The 21,617-nt window shown below is 39.3% G+C and overlaps 1 protein-coding gene across 5 annotated transcripts in view; it reads left to right on the top strand.

Annotated features, from left to right (window-relative positions):
* LYST (lysosomal trafficking regulator) overlaps positions 1-21,617 on the top strand; it is a 175,665-nt gene that overhangs the window by 125,951 nt on the left and 28,097 nt on the right. For 4 of the 5 annotated variants that reach the window (XR_004346215.1, XR_004346213.1, XR_004346214.1 and 1 more), the window contains exons 41-44: positions 3,375-3,441; positions 4,818-4,974; positions 14,685-14,825; positions 17,566-17,783. Coding sequence is in view for 1 of the 5 variants with exons in the window: in XM_032608455.1 (XP_032464346.1) it covers positions 3,375-3,441; positions 4,818-4,974; positions 14,685-14,825; positions 17,566-17,783 (583 nt within the window). In the remaining 4 variants the exon portion in view is untranslated. Of the gene's footprint in view, positions 1-3,374; positions 3,442-4,817; positions 4,975-14,684; positions 14,826-17,565; positions 17,784-20,925; positions 21,058-21,617 lie in introns of all 5 variants that reach the window. The other variant, XR_004346216.1, reaches the window with a different exon arrangement.

The following is a 21,617-nucleotide window of genomic DNA, read 5'->3' as shown; positions in this document are numbered from 1 at the left end:
TAAATGGAATGAGCCAGCCACAGAAGACAAACAGTGTGATTCCTCTTCATGAGTTGTCTAGGGCAGTCAACTCAGAGAGACAGAGAGTGGAATGATGGGTGTGGGGGACAGGAGAAGAGGGGGGTGGATATAGGGGGTTGTTGCTCAGCAGGTGTAGAGTTTCAGCTTTACAAAATGAAAAAGTTTTAGAGACCTATTGCACAACGGTGTTGATATTGTTAACACCACTGAACTAGGTACTTGAGGATGGTTAGGATGGTAAGTTTTGTGATGTGCGTTTTTTTACCACAGTTAACAAAAAAATAAAACACTTAGGAGCCAACTTGAAGTGGCTCTCACTGCCAAAGATAGGACAATCTGGGCATCAGAAACAATAAGGACTACAGTTGCTTGAACGCATTTGAATTTAAAAAATACTTAAGTTAACAATGACACTTTTTAAAGGCCCCCAAAACAAAGCAAAACTAAACTCACTGGTCACTGTTTGGGTAGGGCACCAATTCCTGCTTTTGAAATTTGACAACTAAGGAAAAGAATTAAGCTTTTATCCTGCCTTTCCTGAATGAGTTGCCTTTTAGAGTAACCAAATAGCCCTAGTTGATGAGGGAATATTCTGTTTCTTTAGTTTTAAATAACATTCTCTGGCTAGGATCAAAAAGTCAAGAAATAACAACTGTTGGCAAGGATACAGAGAAAAGAGACCCTGTGCACTGTTGGTGGGAATGTAAATTGGTGCAGCCACTGTGGAGAACAATATGGAGGTTCCTTAAAAAACTAAAAATAGATCTGTCATATGATCCAACCATTCTACTTCTGGGTATTTATCAAGAGGAAATGAAAGCACTAACTTGAAAAGATATCTGCACCCCCATGTTCACTGCAGCGTTATTTATAGTAGCCAAGATACGGAAACAACCTAAGTGTCCATCTGTGGATGAATGGATAAATAAAATGTCACACACACACAATGGAATACTATTTATCCATAAAAGAGAATGAAATCTTGTGACAGCATGGATGGACCTTGAGGGCACTGTGCTAAGTGAAACAAGTCAGTCAAAGACAAATAGCATACAAATAAGTTTGATCTCACTTGTATGTGGAATCTAAAAATAAAAACAAAACAAAAACAGAACAAACAGAAAACCTCATTGATACAGAGAACAGATTGGTGGCTGCCAGAAGCATTGGGGGGTGGTGGTGGGATTGTGGCAAAATGGGTGAAGGGAGTCAAAAGGTACAGGCTGCCAGTTATGAAATGAGCCCTGGGATGCAACGCACAGCACGATGACCTTAGCTAATAACACTGCATTACATGTTTGAAAGTTGCTGAGAGAGTAAATCTTAAAAGTTCTCAGCACAACAAAAAAAATCCTGTAACTACGTGTGGTGATGGCTGCTACCTAGACTTACTGTGGTGATCATTTTGTAATCTCGAATATACAAATATCAAATCATTATGTTGGACACCTGAAACTAATATAGTGTTATATGTCCATTACACTTCAATTAAAAACTTATCTATGTAGTTTAAAGAAAAATTGACTGCCAATATACTACTTAGTGTATTAGAATATTTTAATTATACCTGCTAAATAGGCCTAGTTCAGACAGCTTTCAAGAAATCAGATTCAATTTAGTTTTTGTCAATTTAAAAAAGAGCAAATGGCACATTATTTATCTTCTAGACATTTTTATACACTGCTAATGTACATTAAAATTTTTACACTACTGAGGACTTCCCTGGTAGTGCAGTGGTTAAGAATCCACCTGCCAATGCAGGGGACATGGGTTCGAGCCCTGGTCCGGGAAGATCCCACATGCTGTGGAGCAGCTAAGCCCGTGCGCCACAACTACTGAGCCTGCTCTCTAGAGCCCGTGAGGCACAACTACTGAAGCCCGCACGCCTAGAGCCCATGCTCCGCAACAAGAGAAGCCACCACAATAAGAAGCCAGCACACCGGAGAAAAGAGTAGCCCCAGCTCAACGCAACTAGATAAAGCCCGTGTGCGCACAGCAACAGACCCAACGCAGCCAAAAATAAATAAATAAATTTATATTTTTAAAAAAAGAATGATATTGTAGAAATGTATATTATGGGGGAGGGGGAGATTTTTATTTAAAAAGTAATTATACATACACAAATAAGGAGAGAGCATCTGGAAAGGTATGTACCCTTCCAGATATATTGTGAATAATAGTATTGTGGTTGATTTTTGGTTTATTCTATTCACTCATCAGTAACTTCTGATTTTCCAAACACAACAGTATTACCTGTGTTCAAAAAAACTACTTACACTGTTTAGAAAAAAATTGCATGCATGACAGGATCTTGAACATGATTTCTCCTATATTGAGGTGAATTTGTATCTATGCTATAAAACTGTCTTTACTTTTTAACAAAGTTTTTAGGATTATCAAAGTCTCAAAAATGAAATGAATGTGTTTGCTATCACTAATTTTAATATCCCTAGGAAATAATTTTCCCAAAAAATAGATATATCAACCTCTGGCTAAGCAGACCTGGTTTGACTTAACTGAAACTTGGGCAAATCTTGATGTTGAACTAGTTGTGGTGCCAGATGTTGAAACTCCAGGTGGTCCCATCCCGGTGCCCGACCAGATGGTACCTCAGCCGGAGCAGCCTCTGCCCTTCCTCGTTGCATCTTGTTCTCTTGCTCTTTCATGGGCCTCACACAGATGCTGCTTGACTCTGTAGCTTGTGAAAGTGGAGACTGATCCTAGAGTTCTCTTCTCTCCCTGATACAGTGTGAACACCAGCACAGACATGCATACGCGTGCACACCTTTGCTACACTGCACATGGTGTCAGTCACTATCCCCGAATTAGATAACAAAATGTTTATGTCAGTACTCGCACTCCAGATCTCAGGGTGGTCATTTTAAGCATGTGTTGTTTCTTCAGTTTTCGCTAACTTAGTAATTACATAACATCTCCTCATGATCATATCTCCTGTCCAAACTGCCCTTCACTCTTCCTTGCTGAGCTGGGTGTAGAATCTGGAAATGGGGGCAGGAACTTCCAGGGCTTGGTAGGAATCAGCTGCCATGGGTAGCATCAATTATGATTTGGAGGAAGTAGAGGAACCAGAGAAGGGAGGGAGAACAGCAGCTCTTCTTGTGTAGGTTACTCGTTAAGTCAGGAATTCCTAATAATGGTATGCATCTGTTTAGAAAAATTCTATGTTCATAGGTTATGAAGTCATAATTGTGACTTAATTGCAAAGCAACATGTGTAAGCACTAAACCAAGGGCTGAGTATTTTGTTGACCACTTATTTGTAAACATCTAAGGCAGCTTAAACCTGACAGTATCAGCATACTTTGATGTTTTCCATCATCTCTTCCTTTTTAGAAATCTCTCCAAGCCCATAGCCGTGCAGTACAAAGAAAAAGAAGATCGTTACGTGGACACATACAAGGTAGGTTTAGTTTTTCCTCATGTATTTTGATAAGTAAAAACTGGATTTTTGTTTTACAGACTGTTTTACCTAATTTTAAACGTGTAGTATTGATTTTTCTGTTTCCCACTTCCTTGTGCTTTGATTGACAGACAACTGGAAATCACTATGTGATTTTAAATATTATTCTCTGTCTTAATTCTCTGAAAACATTTTGCCCAGAAAAAGAAATGCACTTACTGTTACATAAATTGGAAGCTCATAATCCATTATAATGTTCAAATATATAAATAATTATATTCCTTATGAAAATCACAAAGATTTCCAGGGACCTACTATTTGTATCCCCTAGTGTTATATATAATAATATCAATATATTTATAATGTACCATAATCCCTTATTATTCATCTCAGCAAATTGTGCACAGGTTTATTAACAAAAAATACTGGATTGTAAAGTTTAAAAATAGAAATTAATTACCCATTTCTGTGAAATCAATATTAATGGAATCCTGCTGGAGATTTTTAAAAACCCATTAGTCATATGTTACATTCTTCACAACAGTATCAAGATAGGAGCAGCTGAAGCAGTTTTCTCATATTCACCATGTTATCTTATGTCAAAGTTCCAGAAAGGTCCATCCAAGCATCTTACAACTGTCACTGCTTGATTCTTCTGCAGCTAAAAATGCAGCAGTGCTATGGGAATCAAAGAGAAGTGACTCCAGAAAATTCACCGTCACCTGACTTTGTTATTAGAGACAGACAGAAGCTACAGGAGATGAGAATAGTGACAGATATTAAAAATTTGGTTGAGCTTCTTACTTTATGATGGGAAGACAGGAGTAGTTGAAAAGTCACCACCATCTTCGTTATTTCTGTGTAACCCCACTGCAAAACAGCTATAAAATGTTATATTAAAGAATTCCAATAATATGATACAGGTTTTACATTTCTATTGCAGTTCCTCTGATAGAGAAGCATTTCTCTAAAGAATGTAGCATTACAGCTTGAAACCCTCTTAAGACGAAGACATCTCTAGTGAGAGAGGCAGCTCTTATTTATTGAGCCCTTTTTCAGTTGAGATATATTAGATATATATTATCTAAACTGATATTATCAGTTTAGATTTATGTATTTGTTGGGAGCCAGAGGGCTGGGAGGTGGGGTACAGAACAGGTGGGTTCTCTATGAGCAAATGAGAGGGTAAACGTGCACACAGTGTGTGGTCAGGCCTTAGTGGGGCACCAGACCCCCGGACACTCAGGAGGGCTATGGGCAAGCCATGGAGAATGGCATCTAACGGGCAGCAGAGAGGATGGGAAAGAAGACAAGTGAGGTGGCTCCAGCTCTGCCTGGAGCTCACTGTCACGAGTTCTGGTCCCTGTGTCCTTCAGTACCTGGAGGAGGAGTACCGCAAAGGAGCCCGGGAAGACGACCCGATGCCCCCGGTGCAGCCCTACCACTACGGTTCCCACTACTCCAACAGCGGCACCGTGCTCCACTTCCTGGTCAGGATGCCTCCTTTCACAAAGATGTTTTTAGCCTATCAAGGTAAGGGTTGTTTCATAACTACCTCAAAGGTCAGATTGGTCATCAGGTATAAAACACTTGTCTGACGTCCTGAGAACGTACTGAAACTAATCAAACCATAGGAAAAAGAATTCTATATATTCCCGCAACAAAATTCTCTTCAAGAAACCAGCAGTGGTACTAGGAGGATGTGGAATTCGCGTCTCCGCACAACTAGGGCACCTACCAGGCCCCAGTGGGGGACTGCGGATACCTAAGGGGACGGGAGGAACCCCCAGTGACCGGGAAGGACGCGGGGCATGGGGGGAGTGAAGTGGGAGAAGTGGAGGCGGGACGGGACTGGCGCCCCTGAGGGGAAGGGATCCCAGGCCAGAAGGGGGAAATTGGGGAACCATTGGGAGGGCAGAGGATCAAAGGGAGCGTGGCCAGGTTTCCCCTGCCCACTTGGGCCCCCAGGAACCTGCTGAGATCCCCGGACCTGATCCTCTGCCCACTGAGGCCCCCTCCAGGCGCGCGGGTCCTGAGGGAGTGGGAGGTGGGGAAGGGGGAGCAAAAGTAAAGCCCAGACCTCCAGGACCGGCACCCCTGAAGGGTGGCTGGGGGAGAGGAGGAGTTCCTACACCCAGGAGGACCCACCCACGGTTAGGGGTCCAGTGGCGATGGGGGAGACCCTGGGGGAGGTGGTGGGGGAGGGGCACAAAGGAACGAAGGGGAACGGGGGCCAGTGCTTTCCCTGTCCACTTAGGCACCAGGGAACGTGCTGGGCTCCACCGCCTAATCCTCTGCCCTCGGAGCCTCCCTCCTGTCGTGCAGAGCCCAAGCCCCACCCCATCCCCCCACCCGGGGCCCCACCTCTACACGCAGAAACCCCCTCTGAGACCCCCTCCAACGAGCTGGGCCTAAACCCCACCCACACACCCTCAGGCAGGGCCCTGCCTCCAACCTCCGAAACTGTACACTCCAGAGACCCTCCTTTCGAGGTGCTGCCTCTCCCCTTCCATGCAGGTCCTAAGCAAAGGCCCCACCCCACGCTGAAACGTCACCCCCCCACCCGCCTAGGTCCCGGTCCACCCTAAACCCCGCCCCTGCCTAAGTTCCATCCCCCACCTAAACCCCGCCCCTATAGCCAAGGCTTTTTTTTTTTTTCTTTTTTCCTCTTTTAGATTGGAGTTCTGTTCTGTTGATTCATTGTTGTTGATTCTTTTGTATTTTTCCTAATAAATCTTTTAGTTTTCTAATTTTATTCTTTATACTGTTATCATTCTCTTTTTTTAGCTTATTCTCCCCCCCTTTTTTTTCTTTTTTCTGTTGTGTTTTTATTTTGCCTTGTTGCAGTTGTTTCAATTATACTTTTATTTTTCCTAATATATTTTTTTATCTTTCTAATTTTATTTTGTTTTTTATTCTTTGATATTGTACTGCTTCTTTCTTTCTTTCTTTTTTTTTTTTTGCCGTGCCACAAAGCTTGGGGGATCTTGTTTCCCAGGCCAGAGGTCAGGCCCGAGCTCCTGTGGTGGGAGCTCCGAGTCCAAACCGCTGGACTAACAGACCCCAGGAATATTAATCACAGTGAGACCTCCCAGAGATCCTCATCTCATCACCAAGACCCAGCTCTATCCAACGGCCTGCAAACTCCAGTGCCGGACATCTCAGGCCAAACAACCAGTAAGACAGGAATACAGCACCATCCATCAAAAAAAAGAAAAAGAAACAACAAAAAAATATGTTACAAAGGAGCAAGGTAAAAACCTACAAGACCAAATAAATGAAGACAAAATAGGCAACCTACCTGGAAAAGTATTCAGAATAATGATAGTAAAGATGATCCAAAATCTCAGAAACAGAATAGAGAAAATACAAGAAACATTTAACAAGGATCTAGAAGAACTAAAGGGCAAACAAACAGTGATGAACAACACAATTACTAAAATTAAAAATAACTTTACAAGGAATCAATAGCAGAATAACTGAGGCAGAAGAACGGATAAGTGAGCTGGAAGATAAAATGGTGGAAATAACTGCCAGGCAGCAGAATAAAGAAAAAAGAATGAAAAGAACTGAGGACAGTCTCAGAGACCTCTGGGACAACATTCAGCACACCAACATTCGAACTATAGGGGTCCCAGAAGAAGAGAAAAAGAAAGGGCTTGAGAAAATACTTGAAAAGATTATAGTCAAAAACTTCCCTAACAAGGGAAAGGAAATAGTCAAGTCCAGGAAGCACAGAGAGTACCATACAGGATAAACCCAAGGAGAAACACACCAAGACACGTATTAATCAAACTATCAAAAATTAAATACAAAGAAAAAATATTAAAAGGAGCAAGGGAAAAGCAACAAATAACATACAAACAAGGGAATCCCCATAATGTTAACAGCTGATCTTTCAGCAGAAACTGCAAGCCAGAAGGGAGTGGCAGGACATATTTAAAGTGATGAAAGGGAAAACCTACAACCAAGATTACTCTACCCAGCAAGGATCTCATTCAGAGTTAATGGAGAAATTAAAACCTTTACAGACAATAAAAGTTAAGAGAATTCAGCACCACTAAACCAGCTTTACAACAAATGCTAAAGGGACTTATCTAGGCAGGAAACACAAGAGAAGGAAAAGACCTACAAAAACAAACCCAAAACAATTAAGAAAATGGAGCATACCTATCAATAACTACCTTAAATGTAAATGGATTAAAGCTCCAACCAAAAGACATAGACTAGCTGAATGGATACAAAAACAACACCTGCATATATGCTGTCTACAAGAGACCCATTTCAGACCTAGGGAGACATACATACTGAAAGTGAGGGGAGGGAAAAAGATATTCCATGCAAATGGAAATCAAAACAAAGCTGGAGTAGCAAGTCTCATATCAGACAAAATAGACTTTAAAATAAAGACTATTACAAGAGACAAAGAGGGACACTACCTAATGAACAAGGGATTAATCCAAGAAGAAGATATAACAATTGTAACTATTTATACACCCAACATAGGAGCACCTCAATACATAAGGCAAATGCTAACAGCCATAAAAGGGGAAATCGACAGTAACACAGTCATAGTAGGGGACTCTAACACCCACTTTCACCAATGGACAGATCATCCAAAATGAAAATAAATGAGGAAACACAAGCTTTAAATGATACATTGAACAAGATGGACTTAATTGACATTTATAGGACATTCCATCCAAAAACAACAGAATACACTTTCTTCTCAAGTGCTCATGGAACATTTTCCAGGATAGACCATATCTTGGGTCACAAATCAAGCCTTGGTAGATTTCAGAAAATTGAAATCATATCAAGTATCTCTTCCTACCACAACGCTATGAGACTAGATATCAATTACAGGAAAAAAACTGTAAAAAATACAAACACATGGAGACTAAGCAATATGCTACTAAATAACCAAGAGATCGCTGAAGAAATCAAAAAATACCTAGAAGCAAATGACAATGAAAACACGATGACCCAAAACCTCTGGGACGCAGTAAAAGCAGTTCTAAGAGGGCAGGTTATAGTAATACAATACTACCTCAAGAAACAAGAAAAATCTCAAATTCACAACCTAACCTTAATCTAAAGCAATTAGAGAAAGAATAACAACAACAACAAAAAACAGCCAAAGTTATCAGAAGGAAAGAAATCCAAGATCAGATCAGAAATACATGAAAAAGAACTGAAGGAAACAATAGCAAAGTTCAATAAAACTAAAAGCTGGTTCTTTGAGAAGATAAACAAAATTGATAACCATTAGCCAGACTCATCAAGAAAAAAAGGGAGAAGACTCAAATAAACCAAATTAGAAATGAAAAAGGAGAAGTAACAACTGACACTGCAGAAGTACAAAGGATCATGAGAGATTACTACAAGCAACTCTATGCCAATAAAATGGACAACCTGGAAGAATTGGACAAATTCTTAGAAAAGAACAACCTTCCGAGACTGAACCAGGAAGAAATAAAATATAAACAGACCAATCACAAGCACTAAAATTGAAACTGTGATTAAAAATCTTCCAACAAACAAAAGCCTAGGACCAGATGACTTCACAGGCGAATTCTATCAAACATTTAGAGAAAAGCTAACACCTATCCTTTTCAAACTCTTCCAAAATATAGCAGAGGGAAGAACACTCCCAAACTCATTCTACAAGGCCACCGTCACCCTGATAACAAAACCAGACAAAGATGTCACAAAGAAAGAAAACTACAGGCCAATATCACTGATGAACATAGATGCAAAAATTCTCAACAGGGCCTCCCTGGTGGCACAGTGGTTGGGAGTCCGCCTGCCGATGCAGGGGACACAGGTTCGTGCCCTGGTCTGGGAGGATCCCGCATGCCACGGAGTGGCTGGGCCCGTGAGCCATGGCTGCTGGGCCTGCGTGTCCGGAGCCTGTGCTCCGCTGCAGGAGAGGCCACAGCAGTGAGAGGCCAGCATACTGCAAAAAAAAAAAAAAAAAAAATTCTCAACAAAATACTAGCAAACAGAATCCAACAGCGCATTAAAAGGATCATACACCATGATCAAGTGGGGTTTATCCCAGGAATGCAAGGATTCTTCAGTATACACAAATCAATCAATGTGATACACCATATTAACAAACTGAATGATAAAAACCTATCATCAGCTCAATAGATGCAGAAGAAGCTTTTGACAAAATTCAACACCCATTTATGATAAAAACTCTCCAGAAAGTAGGCATAGAGGGAACCTACCTCAACATAATAAAGACCATTTATGACAAACCCACAGCCAACATCATTCTCAATGGTGAAAGACTGAAATCATTTCCTCTAAAATCAGGAACAAGAAAAGGTTGCCCACTCTCACTGCTATTATCCAACATAGTTTTGGAAATTTTAACCACATCAATCAGAGGAGAAAAAGAAATAAAAGGAATCCAAATCGGAAAAGAAGAGGTAAAACTGTCACTGTTTGCAGATGACATGATACTATACATAGAGAATCCTAAAGATGCTACCAGAAAACTAGTAGAGCTAATCAATGAATTTAGTAAAGTAGCAGGATACAAAATTAATGCACAGAAATGTCTTTCATTCCTATACGCTAATGATGAAAAATCTGAAAGAGCAATTAAGGAAACACTCCCATTTACCATTGCAACAAAAAGAATAAAATACCTAGGAAGAAACCTACCTAAGAAGACAATAGACCTGTATGCAGAAAACTGTAAGACACTGATGAAAGAAATTAAAGATGATACAAACAGATGCAGAGAAATTCCATGTTCTTGGATTGGAATAATCAACATTGTGAAAATGACTATACTACCCAAAGTAATCTACAGATTCAGTGCAATCCCTATCAAACTACCAATGGCACTTTTCACAGAACTAGAACAAAAAGATTGCACAATTTGTAAGGAGACACAAAAGACCCTGAATAGCCAAAGCAATCTTGAGAAAGAAAAATGGAGCTGGAGGAATTAGGCTCCCAGACTTCAGACTATACTACAAAGCTACAGTAATCAAGACAGTATGGTACTGGCACAAAAACAGAAATACAGGTGAATGGAACAGGATAGAAAGCCCAGAGATAAACCCACACAGGTATGGTCACCTTATCTTTGATAAAGGAGGCAAGAGTATACAGTGGAGAAAAGACAGCCTCTTCAATAAGTGGTGCTGGGAAAATTGGACAGCTACATGTAAAAGAATGAAATTAGAACACTTCCTAACACCATAAACAAAAATAAACTCAAAATGGATTAAAGACCTAAATGTAAGGCCAGACACTATAAAACTCTTAGAGGAAAACATAGGCAGAACACTCTAGGACATAAATCACAGCAAGATCCTTTTTGACCCACCTCCTAGAGAAATGGGAAAAAAACAAAAATAAACAAATGGGACCTAATGAAAGTTAAAAGCTTTTGCACAGCAAAGAAACCATAAACCAGACGAAAAGACAACACACAGAATGGGAGAAAATATTTTCAAACGAAGCAACTGACAAAGAATTAATCTCCAAAATTTACAAGCAGCTCATGTAGCTCAATATCAAAAAAACAAACAACCCAATCCAAAAATGGGCAGAAGACCTAAATAGACATTTCTCCAAAGAAGATATACAGATTGCCAACAAACACATGAAAGAATGCTCAACATCACTAATCATTGAGAAATGCAGATCAGAACTACAATGAGGTGTCACCTCACACCAGTCAGAATGGCCATCATCAAAAAATCTGCAAACAATAAATTCTGGAGAGGGTGTGGAGAAAAGGGAACCCTCTTGTACTGTTAGTGGGAATGTAAATTGATACAGCCACTATGGGGAACAGTATAGAGGTTCCTTAAAAAACTTACAGTAGAGCTACCATATGACTCAGCAATCCCACTACTGGGCATATACCCTGAAAAAACCATAATTCAGAAAGAGTCATGTACCACCATGTTCATTGCAGCACTGTTTACAATAGCCAGGACATAGAAGCCACCGAAGTGTGCACTGACAGGTGAATGGATAAAGAAGATGTGGCACATGTATACAGTGGAATATTACTCAGTCATAAAGAGAAACGAAATTGAGTTATTTGTAGTGAGGTGGATGGACCTAGAGTCTGTCATACAGATTGAAGGAAGTTCGAAAAAGAAAAACAAATACTGTATGCTAACACATATATATGGAATCTAAAAAAAAAAAAAAAAAAAAGGTTCTGAAGCACCTAGGGGCGGAACAGGAGTAAAGACACAGATGTAGAGAATGGACCTGAGGACACGGGGAGGGAGAAGGGTAAGCTGGATGAAGTGATAGAGTAACATTGACATATATACACTACCAAATGTAAAATAGATAGCTAGTGGGAAGCGGCTGCATCACACAGGGAGATCAGCTCGGTGCTTTGCAACCACCTAGAGGGATGGGATAGGGAGGGTGGGAGGGAGACACAAGAGGGAGGGGATATGGGGATATATGTATATATATAGCTTCACTTTGTTATGCAGCAGAAACGAACACAACATTGTAAAGCAATTATACTCCAATAAAGTTGTTAAAAAAAAAACAGCAGTAAGCCACATGACCTTGTTAATGTCTTACATTTTAGCTTCAAATTGAACATGTCTAAGTTTATAAAAGTGCAATTCACTATTTAAAAATTGTCATTCACATAGCATTAAATTTATGCTTTTTACCCTTTTAAAGTGTATGCAATTCACTTTTTTATAATGTTCAACTTAATAATTATTTGAGATCACCTAAGTTATCGTTGGCCCCTAAAGGGGAATATGTTATTGTCAGTTGTTCTGACAACTGAGTGAGTTGTAAGTGGTTATAGGAGAGCCACACTGCCACCTTCACTATAGTAACTGTCTAGTTAATCTTCTACCTCGGCATTTTCAGTGGCAGCCCTCAGGCCTGAAGATGACTTAGGTAGAGATGAAGTTACTGCTTTGCGTGCAAACAGGGACACACTCACCTATCAGTTTCCAGTGAAAACCATGGTACTAGTCCTGTAGTTGTTCCTCCTGGTGCCCAAAATCCTTTATGGAATCATCTGTTCATTTACTCAACCCTTCTTGAACTTCTGTATATATTTATACTCATATGCAACCTCTTGGAGGAATGAAATTTATAGACTGTAGACTACTTGGTCTATAAAAGGGGCTTTCTTATATTTGTCCCTCTGTCTGTACACAAAACAAACATTCTGTATGACAGCTGTTCAAATATTTGAACATTACTGCCCTGTCCCCCTTCTCCTCTCACTCTTGCTTATTCCCAGGCTAATTATCCTTAGTTAATTTGACATCCAGTTGAGAGCTTCCTATATGCAAGGCCTTATCCCAGCTGCTGCAAGGAATACAAAAATAAATAAGACAGTTCTGTACTTAGTAAAGTGTTTAAAAACTCATATTTAAGCTGTGTTTGCTCTGGTTTCCAAACCTGTCACTGCTCTGCTCATCTTTCTGGACATGTTCTGATTTGTGAATGCTCTGATTAAAAAGTGGCAGTCATAATAAAAAAGAATATTTCACATGTGGTTTGGGATGACTGCAGTGTATAACAGAACTGTTACTGCCCTCCGTTTCTTTTCATGTAGCCCAAGGATATAGTAATATAAAACTCCCAATCAACTATTATGCTAGGTTTTCCTCATTGTGTATTTAAGAATGATTAAAAAAAAAAAAAAGAAAACAGGGACAACCTAAGTCCCCATTCAGTTTCTTCTGATTAATTTAAAATGATGTGTGATGGCTTTTTAATTTATTTCTAGACTTCTCATTTAGTCCAGGGTTTCTCACCTTGGCACTGTAGTCATTTTGAGCTACATAATTCTTTGTTATGGCGACTGTCCTGTGCATTGTAGGACATTTAGCAGTATCCCTGGCCCCCACCTACTAGATGCTAGTGGCATCCCCTCCCACCCAGCTGTGAGAACCAAAAATGTCTCTAGGCATTGCCAAGTGTCCCCTGGGGGACAAAAGTGCTAGGTTAACAACTACCAGTTGAGTTCATACATCTTCTAAATTATAGGAAATGTAGTATTACTTTTTTTTTAATTAAGAAGCTGCAGAGAATTTAAAAATCCCAACAGAAATCTCAGTGTGCTTCTCCTGTTCCACAGTTCTGTAGTCTCTACTCTAGATACTGTGATTCTATCATAGCCTCACAGAACTGCCTTTAATTTTGCTGGATTCCATTTAGATTAATAACTTTTTCTCCTGAGTGAGTTAGTAAATATTTCTTTAAGTGGCCCTCCCTACTTTCTGAGAAAAAAAGAAATATTTATAAACCTAATTTCTCCCCAGATTTTATTTAGTGCCCAGCCAATGCTGACTCAACAGAATAGATGAGAAAGTAGTAATAGAAAATGTTGCTCGGCAAAGCAGGTCAGGCTTGCGGAAGATTTAGCATATTTTTAAAAAATTGTGCCTTGCTTGATGCTGAAATTAGTCTCTAACAGTCTCCAGATAAAAAGATGTGTTCAAATTTCAGCAAGTTGAGAGGAGTTTTGGATGGTACAGCATGGTTCTGAAGAAGCATCCACGCTGCTGCTGTTTTCAAGGGCTAGTCTTTAGATATCATTTCATATTCTAGGATAGAAAGTCTGATAGCTGTTGACAGAAAAGACAGGGTCAAAACTCAGTTCTTGATTATTAATAGTGTTCACCAGAAAAACTTAACAAAGGAGTAAGGTTTCTTAGTTTTATTTTCATTCATAGGAAATTTTACTTAATTTTTTAGGTTAGAGTTAGAACATCTAAAAAGCAGTGCCCCCCCCCAAAAAAAATAAAAGAGGGAAGAAAGGAGGTAAAGAAATAATCTTGCTTCTTGATGGGGGAAAAAACTTATTTTACCTATTTGAACTTTAATTTTCCTTCCTTATTCTTTCATTCAGTAAATAAATGATTATCCAGTTCCTAGAATGTGCTCGGTATGGTTGATACCCCAGGTCTCTGCTTTTACAGAACTTTCATTCTACTTGGGCAGACAGTAATCAATTAAACAAATAAGTGATATACATTTATCTAGTTATATGTACTATGAAAGCATAATACCGATTAAAAATAACATAATGCAGTTGCAAATTATGTAGAGAAATATTTATTTTCAAGAACACGAATAATCTCTTTTAAACTATGGACAAAGTGAACATCATTTTAATCTTTTTGAAATAGTAAAAGTGAATTAATTGTAACAAGTTTCAAATGGAATCAAGTCTTTGTGTCTAAAGTGTGTTATTTGTATTTTTTCAGATCAGAGTTTTGACATCCCAGACAGAACTTTTCATTCTACACACACAACCTGGCGTCTCTCCTCTTTTGAGTCCATGACTGATGTGAAAGAACTTATCCCAGAGTTTTTCTACCTTCCAGAATTCTTAGTTAACCGTGAAGGTATAACAGTAAACCGTTTCTAATTTAAATTTCTGAGTGTTTGTACTTACTTTACAATTTTCCAAAAATAAAAATACCTTTTGTAAGTCCTAAAATTTGAGTCCCCAAATGAGAGAAATACCTTTACTTATTAAGTATGTAATGTTATTTCCAAGTGAGCTTGAGGATGTTAAATATTTTATGGGACTAGGTATATCTGGAAAACTGTAACTTTTAACTATTAGAAGTATTTGTAAACATGTATTTTAATTCTGTTACAGAACTTGCTTTATTATTTTCTCTGATTACAAAAGTTATAATATGCTGATTTTAAAAAAAGGTCATGAATTTATAAAGAACAGTGTGAATTAACCAAAATCTCAATGATTTTATGAGGAATGACCAAGTTAGAAATAAAACACTCTAACTAGAGTTATCTAATAATGAAAAGGAATACTAGAAGGTAAAATCTGATTTTCTGTGATGCCAGTGACCGACAATCTTGGTAATCTTACCTGTTCTTTAACGTAAGATCAGTTAATCCTTTACAGGGTATCTTTGGCTTGTTTTCCTACATTACTTACTTTCATATTTTTATGTGACCTTTAGGAAATACATGAAATTGAGAATTATATCTTTAGAGAGGTTAATGTTGGACAAATGACTTCAGAATTTTTTCCTATATTAACTGGCCTCTCTGGAGTTATTTAGAGAATCATTAATAAATCCGTGCTGCTAATTACCTGGAGCAAGCTTCATAGTGTTGCCCAAGTGAGAAATGCCTCAGTGAAATATCAGCACCTGCAGCTGGGGTACCTGCCTGGTGGCTTTCAATCAGGGACTCATTTCTCTGTCCAAAAACCACATTCCTCTGTGGTTTCTTGTATGTATGTTCCTGTTATCTGTGGCTGCATAGTGAATAACCCCAATACTTAGTGACTCAAAACAACATTGAATGTATTATCCATCACAGTTTTTGCAGGTCAGAAATTCAGGAACAGCTCAGCCAAGTGGTTTTTGTGGTTTTGGCTCAGGGTCTCTTGTGCATTCAGATTGCCTGGAGCTGGAACATCCAGGGGAACAGAGCAGCACAGGGCTGGTGGGCATCTCTCTCTTCAGATAGTGTCCATGGTTTTCCATGTGGTTTCTCCACGTGGACTAGTGTGGACTTCCTCACAGCGTGGTGGCCTCGGACACCCTACTTGGCAACTCAGGGTTCCAAAGGCAAGTGTCCCTAGACAGATGAGCAGAAGCTGCATGGCCTTTTCCAGCCTAGCCTTGGAAGTCACACGGTGGCACTTACACTGCATTCTGTTTGTGAGGTAGTCACAAGTGCCCGCCCACATTCAAAAGGAAGGAGCATAGACTTTGCCATTTGATAGGGGAGCAGCAAGATTCTAGAAAAGCATGCACAACAGCAGGTGTTGTTACAGCCATTTTTGGAAGCGATAACTTGCTATAGATATACATCCTGCTATTTCCTATGAGCATTCCTTTAGGCCTCTCATTGTACCTCCAGGCATCTGCTCTGGGTGAACAGTGTCTACCTCTGTGATGTGTCCCCAGAGCACCAAAAATTTGGGAATGATTTGAGTTCACAGAGACCCCCTGTGGCTCAACCCCTCCTAGCTCAGCCCTTAGATGCCTCGTCACCATTGATCAATCAGTAAGTCTCTGCTGCTTCCCCTGAAGCCGCCGCATAGAGTATGGAGGTGCTCAGCCAGTACATCCCAACGCTGTCACCCTGCAGCTGTCTGTTGGATGACTGCTGGGATTTTTGAGGTGACCCTCACCCCCACCCCGTATTAATTTTATATAAGCCCTTAGTTTATATTTTATATCGTATCATTTCAGAGCACTTCCAAAATTAGTGAAGATCCTTCCAGTTGTTTTCACAAGATCAAGAAGTAGGCAGACAGCAACTTAATTTTACATGGAGCATAATTAGCTTTTAAGAGGCCTTTTTAAATTTGGATTCTGCTATGGTGTTCGGATTTTCTGTCCATTAAAAAAAAAAGGTTAGCACAAAAAAATTTCTGTTCAAAGGTGACATTTCCTTTAGGACAATTTTTTAAAGAAACACTTCTGAGATTTTTGTTTACACTAGCAGACTAATGAGGCAATTAGATAATACCTTATTTACATCGCGGAAGAACCCTCTTACTCAGTGTGTTAGTATAATTTTGTTGTCCACAGGAATGCTTAGTGGAAATGAAATCAGAACAGACCTATAGATTTACCATAAAATTAATAGACTAAGACAGTTCGTTCTAGGAATGTGTATACTTTGTATTTGTTGAGTTTTTAAACTACAGAATGCTAATACTTACTACATATAAGTAGTCTTGAATTTATTATATGTTAACACCAATCATTCAGAAATGCTTACACAAAAGCCTTCACTTTATTTTAATCAGGTTTACAATTGAGATATTTTCTCACTTGATGCATTTGAAGATTTGATAACTGGAATATTGGAATTAGTGGGCAATGATTTTCTGCTTGTTTTTCAATATGATATAAAGCGGTGGAAGGGTAAAGTTGAAAGATCTCAGATTCAGTTAGGATAGATAGCGTTAATCCATGTAGCTCTGTGAGGGGTAAGTCAGCGGGTGAGCAACCGTGTTACTATCCTCTCGCTGCTCCTTCTCTAGTTTATAGCACACAATAGCTGTTTCTGTGAACTCTTACGATCTGCTCAGTGGGCCAAAGGAAGCATGCTCCGGGGGAGATAAACACTGATATTACTCTTCTCTTTTAGGTTTCGATTTTGGTGTACGCCAGAATGGTGAACGGGTTAATCACGTCAACCTCCCGCCTTGGGCACGTAACGATCCTCGTCTTTTTATCCTTATCCATAGACAGGCTCTAGAGTCTGACTACGTGTCCCAGAACATCTGTCAGTGGATCGACTTGGTATTCGGGTATAAGCAGAAAGGGAAGGCCTCTGTCCAAGCCATCAATGTTTTTCATCCTGCTGTAAGTGACTCTTTTAAAACTCTGCATTTATATAAGGTAGAAGGTTAGACTGTTTCTTTACAATACTCAAGTTATCAAAGAGAATTGACAAAGACACTAAACTTGCCCAAGATTTTTCAGGTTTTATATTTCGCCTCTTTAAGAATAACTAAGATACTATCTGTCAGGGGTTCCCCAAGACCATCCCCAGGTTGGATGAGGACTTAACAACTCAGCGTATAGTTGTAATTACAGCTAAGGTTTATTACAGTGAAGGGTACAAAGCAAAATCAGCAAAAGGAAAAGATGCACCAGGCAAAGCTGGAGGAAACCAGGCACAAGCTTCCAAGAGACTTCTCCCAGTGAATCACAAGGAACTCACTCACTTCCTCCAGAAACAAATTGTGACAGCACGTGTGATGTTGTCTACCAGGGAAGCTCATGAGGGATGCAGTGTCAGCGTTTTTATTGAGGACTGGTCATGTAGGCACCCTCCCTCTCACAAGTCCTGAAATTCCAGGCGTCCAGAAGGAGACCAGTATTCAGTATACACCACACTGTTTGTACAGTTTGGGTGCAGTGAGCCACTCTTATCAGGTAGAGAAGGTGGGAACTCTCTTGAAATCCATGTTCCCAGACACCAGCCAAGGACCACATTTGCAGGCATGTCATCCTAAGGAGAGCCCTTCAGGCCTGCCACGTAACTCTTTTCTGCATACTGTCCTGTGTATCAGTACATGTTCTATTTTTAAATGGCCTCATTTTTCCTTATTGCACAAGCAATATTTGTGCCTTGTTAGAAAAATGTATAAGATACAGACTGCAAAAGGAAGAAATTTTAAAATCAACTTTGATATCATCATCCAAAAATAAATATCAAACCACCTTCTAGACTTTTATCTATACATATGTATCACTCCATTTATATAATATTAATACTATTTATTCCAAAGTATGGCTATCCAATAATTTATTTAACCAGTCCCCTATTGTGGATATTTAGTTAGTATGCATTTGCTATTAAAATTAATATTCCTCAGATTATTTCTTTACGTACCTCTTCACTTCTTCAAGATAAATTCCTAGAAGCAGAATTGTTACACCTCAACATATGTTTTTTAATGTTGTTAGATAGTCTACCTTTTTTTAAAAAAAATCTATCTATTCAGGAAACATTTATTTTGCTAGGCTCTAGGGATACGAAGGTGAATAAGATTCACATAGGGAGGGAACATATATGAATGGCCAGTAAGCAAATGATAAAGGTGCTGGCATCTTTAGTCATCAGGGAAATGCAAATTAAAGCCACGATGAGTTACCACTTTATATCCTTGAGAATGACTGAAAGTAAAAAGACTAACAATTCCAGATACTGGGTAGGTGGAATACTACCCAACAGTGAAGAGGAATGGATTTCAGATGTCTGTGACAGCATGGATGAATCTCCAAAGCATTTTACACTGAATGAAAGAAGCCTTACATAAGAGTACACTCTGTATGAATCCACTCCGTTTACATGAAATTCAAGAACAAGGAACATTAATCTCTTAGTGGTAGAAATCATGGGGAATTTATCTTAAAGATGGTTCTTTATTTCTTTAAGATAATTTCCAACCTAATTGCCTCTGGGGAGTAGAGTAGTGACTGCCACAGGTGCACCAGGGAACTTTCTGGGGTGATGGAAATGCTCTATACCTTAATTTGCATGATGGTTGCATGGGATGGTACTATAAAAATCTGTATTGTTTTATTGTAAGTAAAATATATCTCTATAAAAATGTATATAAAATTTTTATGAGTTTTAAAGACTGAGGTGTAATTTTTGAACTTTGTTCATATTTGATGCAAAATGTAACTTTAAACGCAATTAAGAATTTGGACATTAACCTCAATATACTCTGTGCCTATAATCCTGGCACAAATTTTCGATTGTTCTCATATAAAATTCACATTAAAAGTATCTGTATGCTGAAATATACCACTTAATTCTCATCTTACTAGATTTTTTTCATTAATTCTTTGAGACTTTACAGCTTTAAAAAGCATAGAGTTTATTCCATTGTTCTAGAAAATTTAAATACAATTTATTTATTTATTTTGCTGCGCCACGCGGCATGTGGGATCTTAGTTCCCTGACCAGGGATCTAACCCGTGTGCCCTGCAGTAGAAGCGTGGAGTCTTAACCACTGGACCACCAGGGAAGTCCTGTTCTAGAAATTTAATAAAACTCAATTCATGGGACAAAACCAAGTGTCACAATTAAGCACACAGTCTCTAAATCCACAATTGAGTTCAGATCCTCACTCTGTGACTCTACCACTTACTGTGTGACCTGCAGTGTGACCTTAACTTCTCTGTACCTTAATGTACAAATTTGTAAAGTGTGAACAATAATACCAGCCTCATAAATAAGAAAATGCATACAGGGTAATGTCTGCCATCCAGTTAAGTCCAAATAAATGTTAACTTTGTAAAAAGGAATGTAAGGGCTTCCCTGGCGGCGCAGTGGTTAAGAATCCGCCTGCCATTGTAGGGGACACGGGTTCGAGCCCTGGTCTGGGAAGATCCCACATGCCGTGGAGCAGCTAAGCCCATGTACCACAACTACTGAGCCCGCGAGCCACAACTACTGAGCTCGCGTGGCACAACTGCTGAAGCCCGTGCGTCTAGAGCCCGTGCTCCGCAATAAGAGAAGCCACCGCAATGAGAAAGACGCGCACTGCAACAAAGAGTAGCCCCCGCTCGCCACAACTAGAGAAAGCCCGCGCACAGCAACGAAGACCCAGCGCAGCCAAAAATAAATTAATTCATTCATTAATTTAAAAAAAATAGAAAAAATATTTTAAGAGGAATGTAAAAATGCCTTTTGATCTTAATTCGTCATTCACCAATATATGGGGTTCACTAGAAACTGATACCACAGAATGTAAAGATACTAATTTAAAGTAAATTTTAAGAGTCCTGGATATCGGATTATTCCATTCTTCATTTGAATTTTCGGGTATATTAAATCAAGCAACCATTAGGAATGAGCCTGCTTAGATAAGCGTTTATAACAACAGGTATTTGAGCCCTTGTGGTCGTGCGAGGGTGGTGGCGAGGGGAGTGGATGTTGAAGATTAACTTCTGAAGAATCTTTGAAACTTTTTTTTGGTATTTATAGAGATGTTCTATGCAGATATAAAACTGAAATTTGCTGACTGATTCAATGCTAAAAGCTAAATTACACAAGCAAGATGCACAAGCATTACAGATCTATACCCAGCTACTGACTGCTAGCTTTAAAAATAATAAAGTAAGTACACATCACCCTCCATCTGACTCTAACACTAAGAAGAAAAGTGTAACAACACCCTTCACGTTAAAAAGCTTGCAATTTTCACTGCTGCTCTTTCAGATGCACTTACAGTTTTCATTAGAACCTAAATAATAGTCTCTTAAGCTACCTACTAACATTCTATCGCAATTTCATTTTTATATACCTTTTCCTATGTATCACTTTGGACAAATGACTTTTTCAGTAATTTAGTATTACACATGAAGTCTTTATATATATATATATATATATATATATGTATGAACACTAGGTGGGAAAGAAAAGGACTGTGACAGATCCTGAATTTTTACTCCTTTTCTAGACTGATTATTGCCCTAACCCCCTTTCTCTCTAGCTTCATGTCCTAAGAAAGGCGACAGCATGGAGGACACCAGTCGCGTGCAACATTAAGTGTGCCAACCTCTCTCTGCAGTGTTTTGGTTGAAGATGGAATACCCTGACTTTGTTTCTCATCCAGTCTTCTGCCCCTTGCCGGGGAGGTGAAGCTGTCCCGCTTCCTCCGTTGACAGCTTTGCCTG

The sequence above is a fragment of the Phocoena sinus genome, chromosome 16, assembly GCF_008692025.1.
Source record: "Phocoena sinus isolate mPhoSin1 chromosome 16, mPhoSin1.pri, whole genome shotgun sequence".
NCBI classification, from domain to species: Eukaryota; Metazoa; Chordata; class Mammalia; order Artiodactyla; family Phocoenidae; genus Phocoena; species Phocoena sinus.
This window is presented reverse-complemented; position numbering and strand designations above follow the sequence as displayed.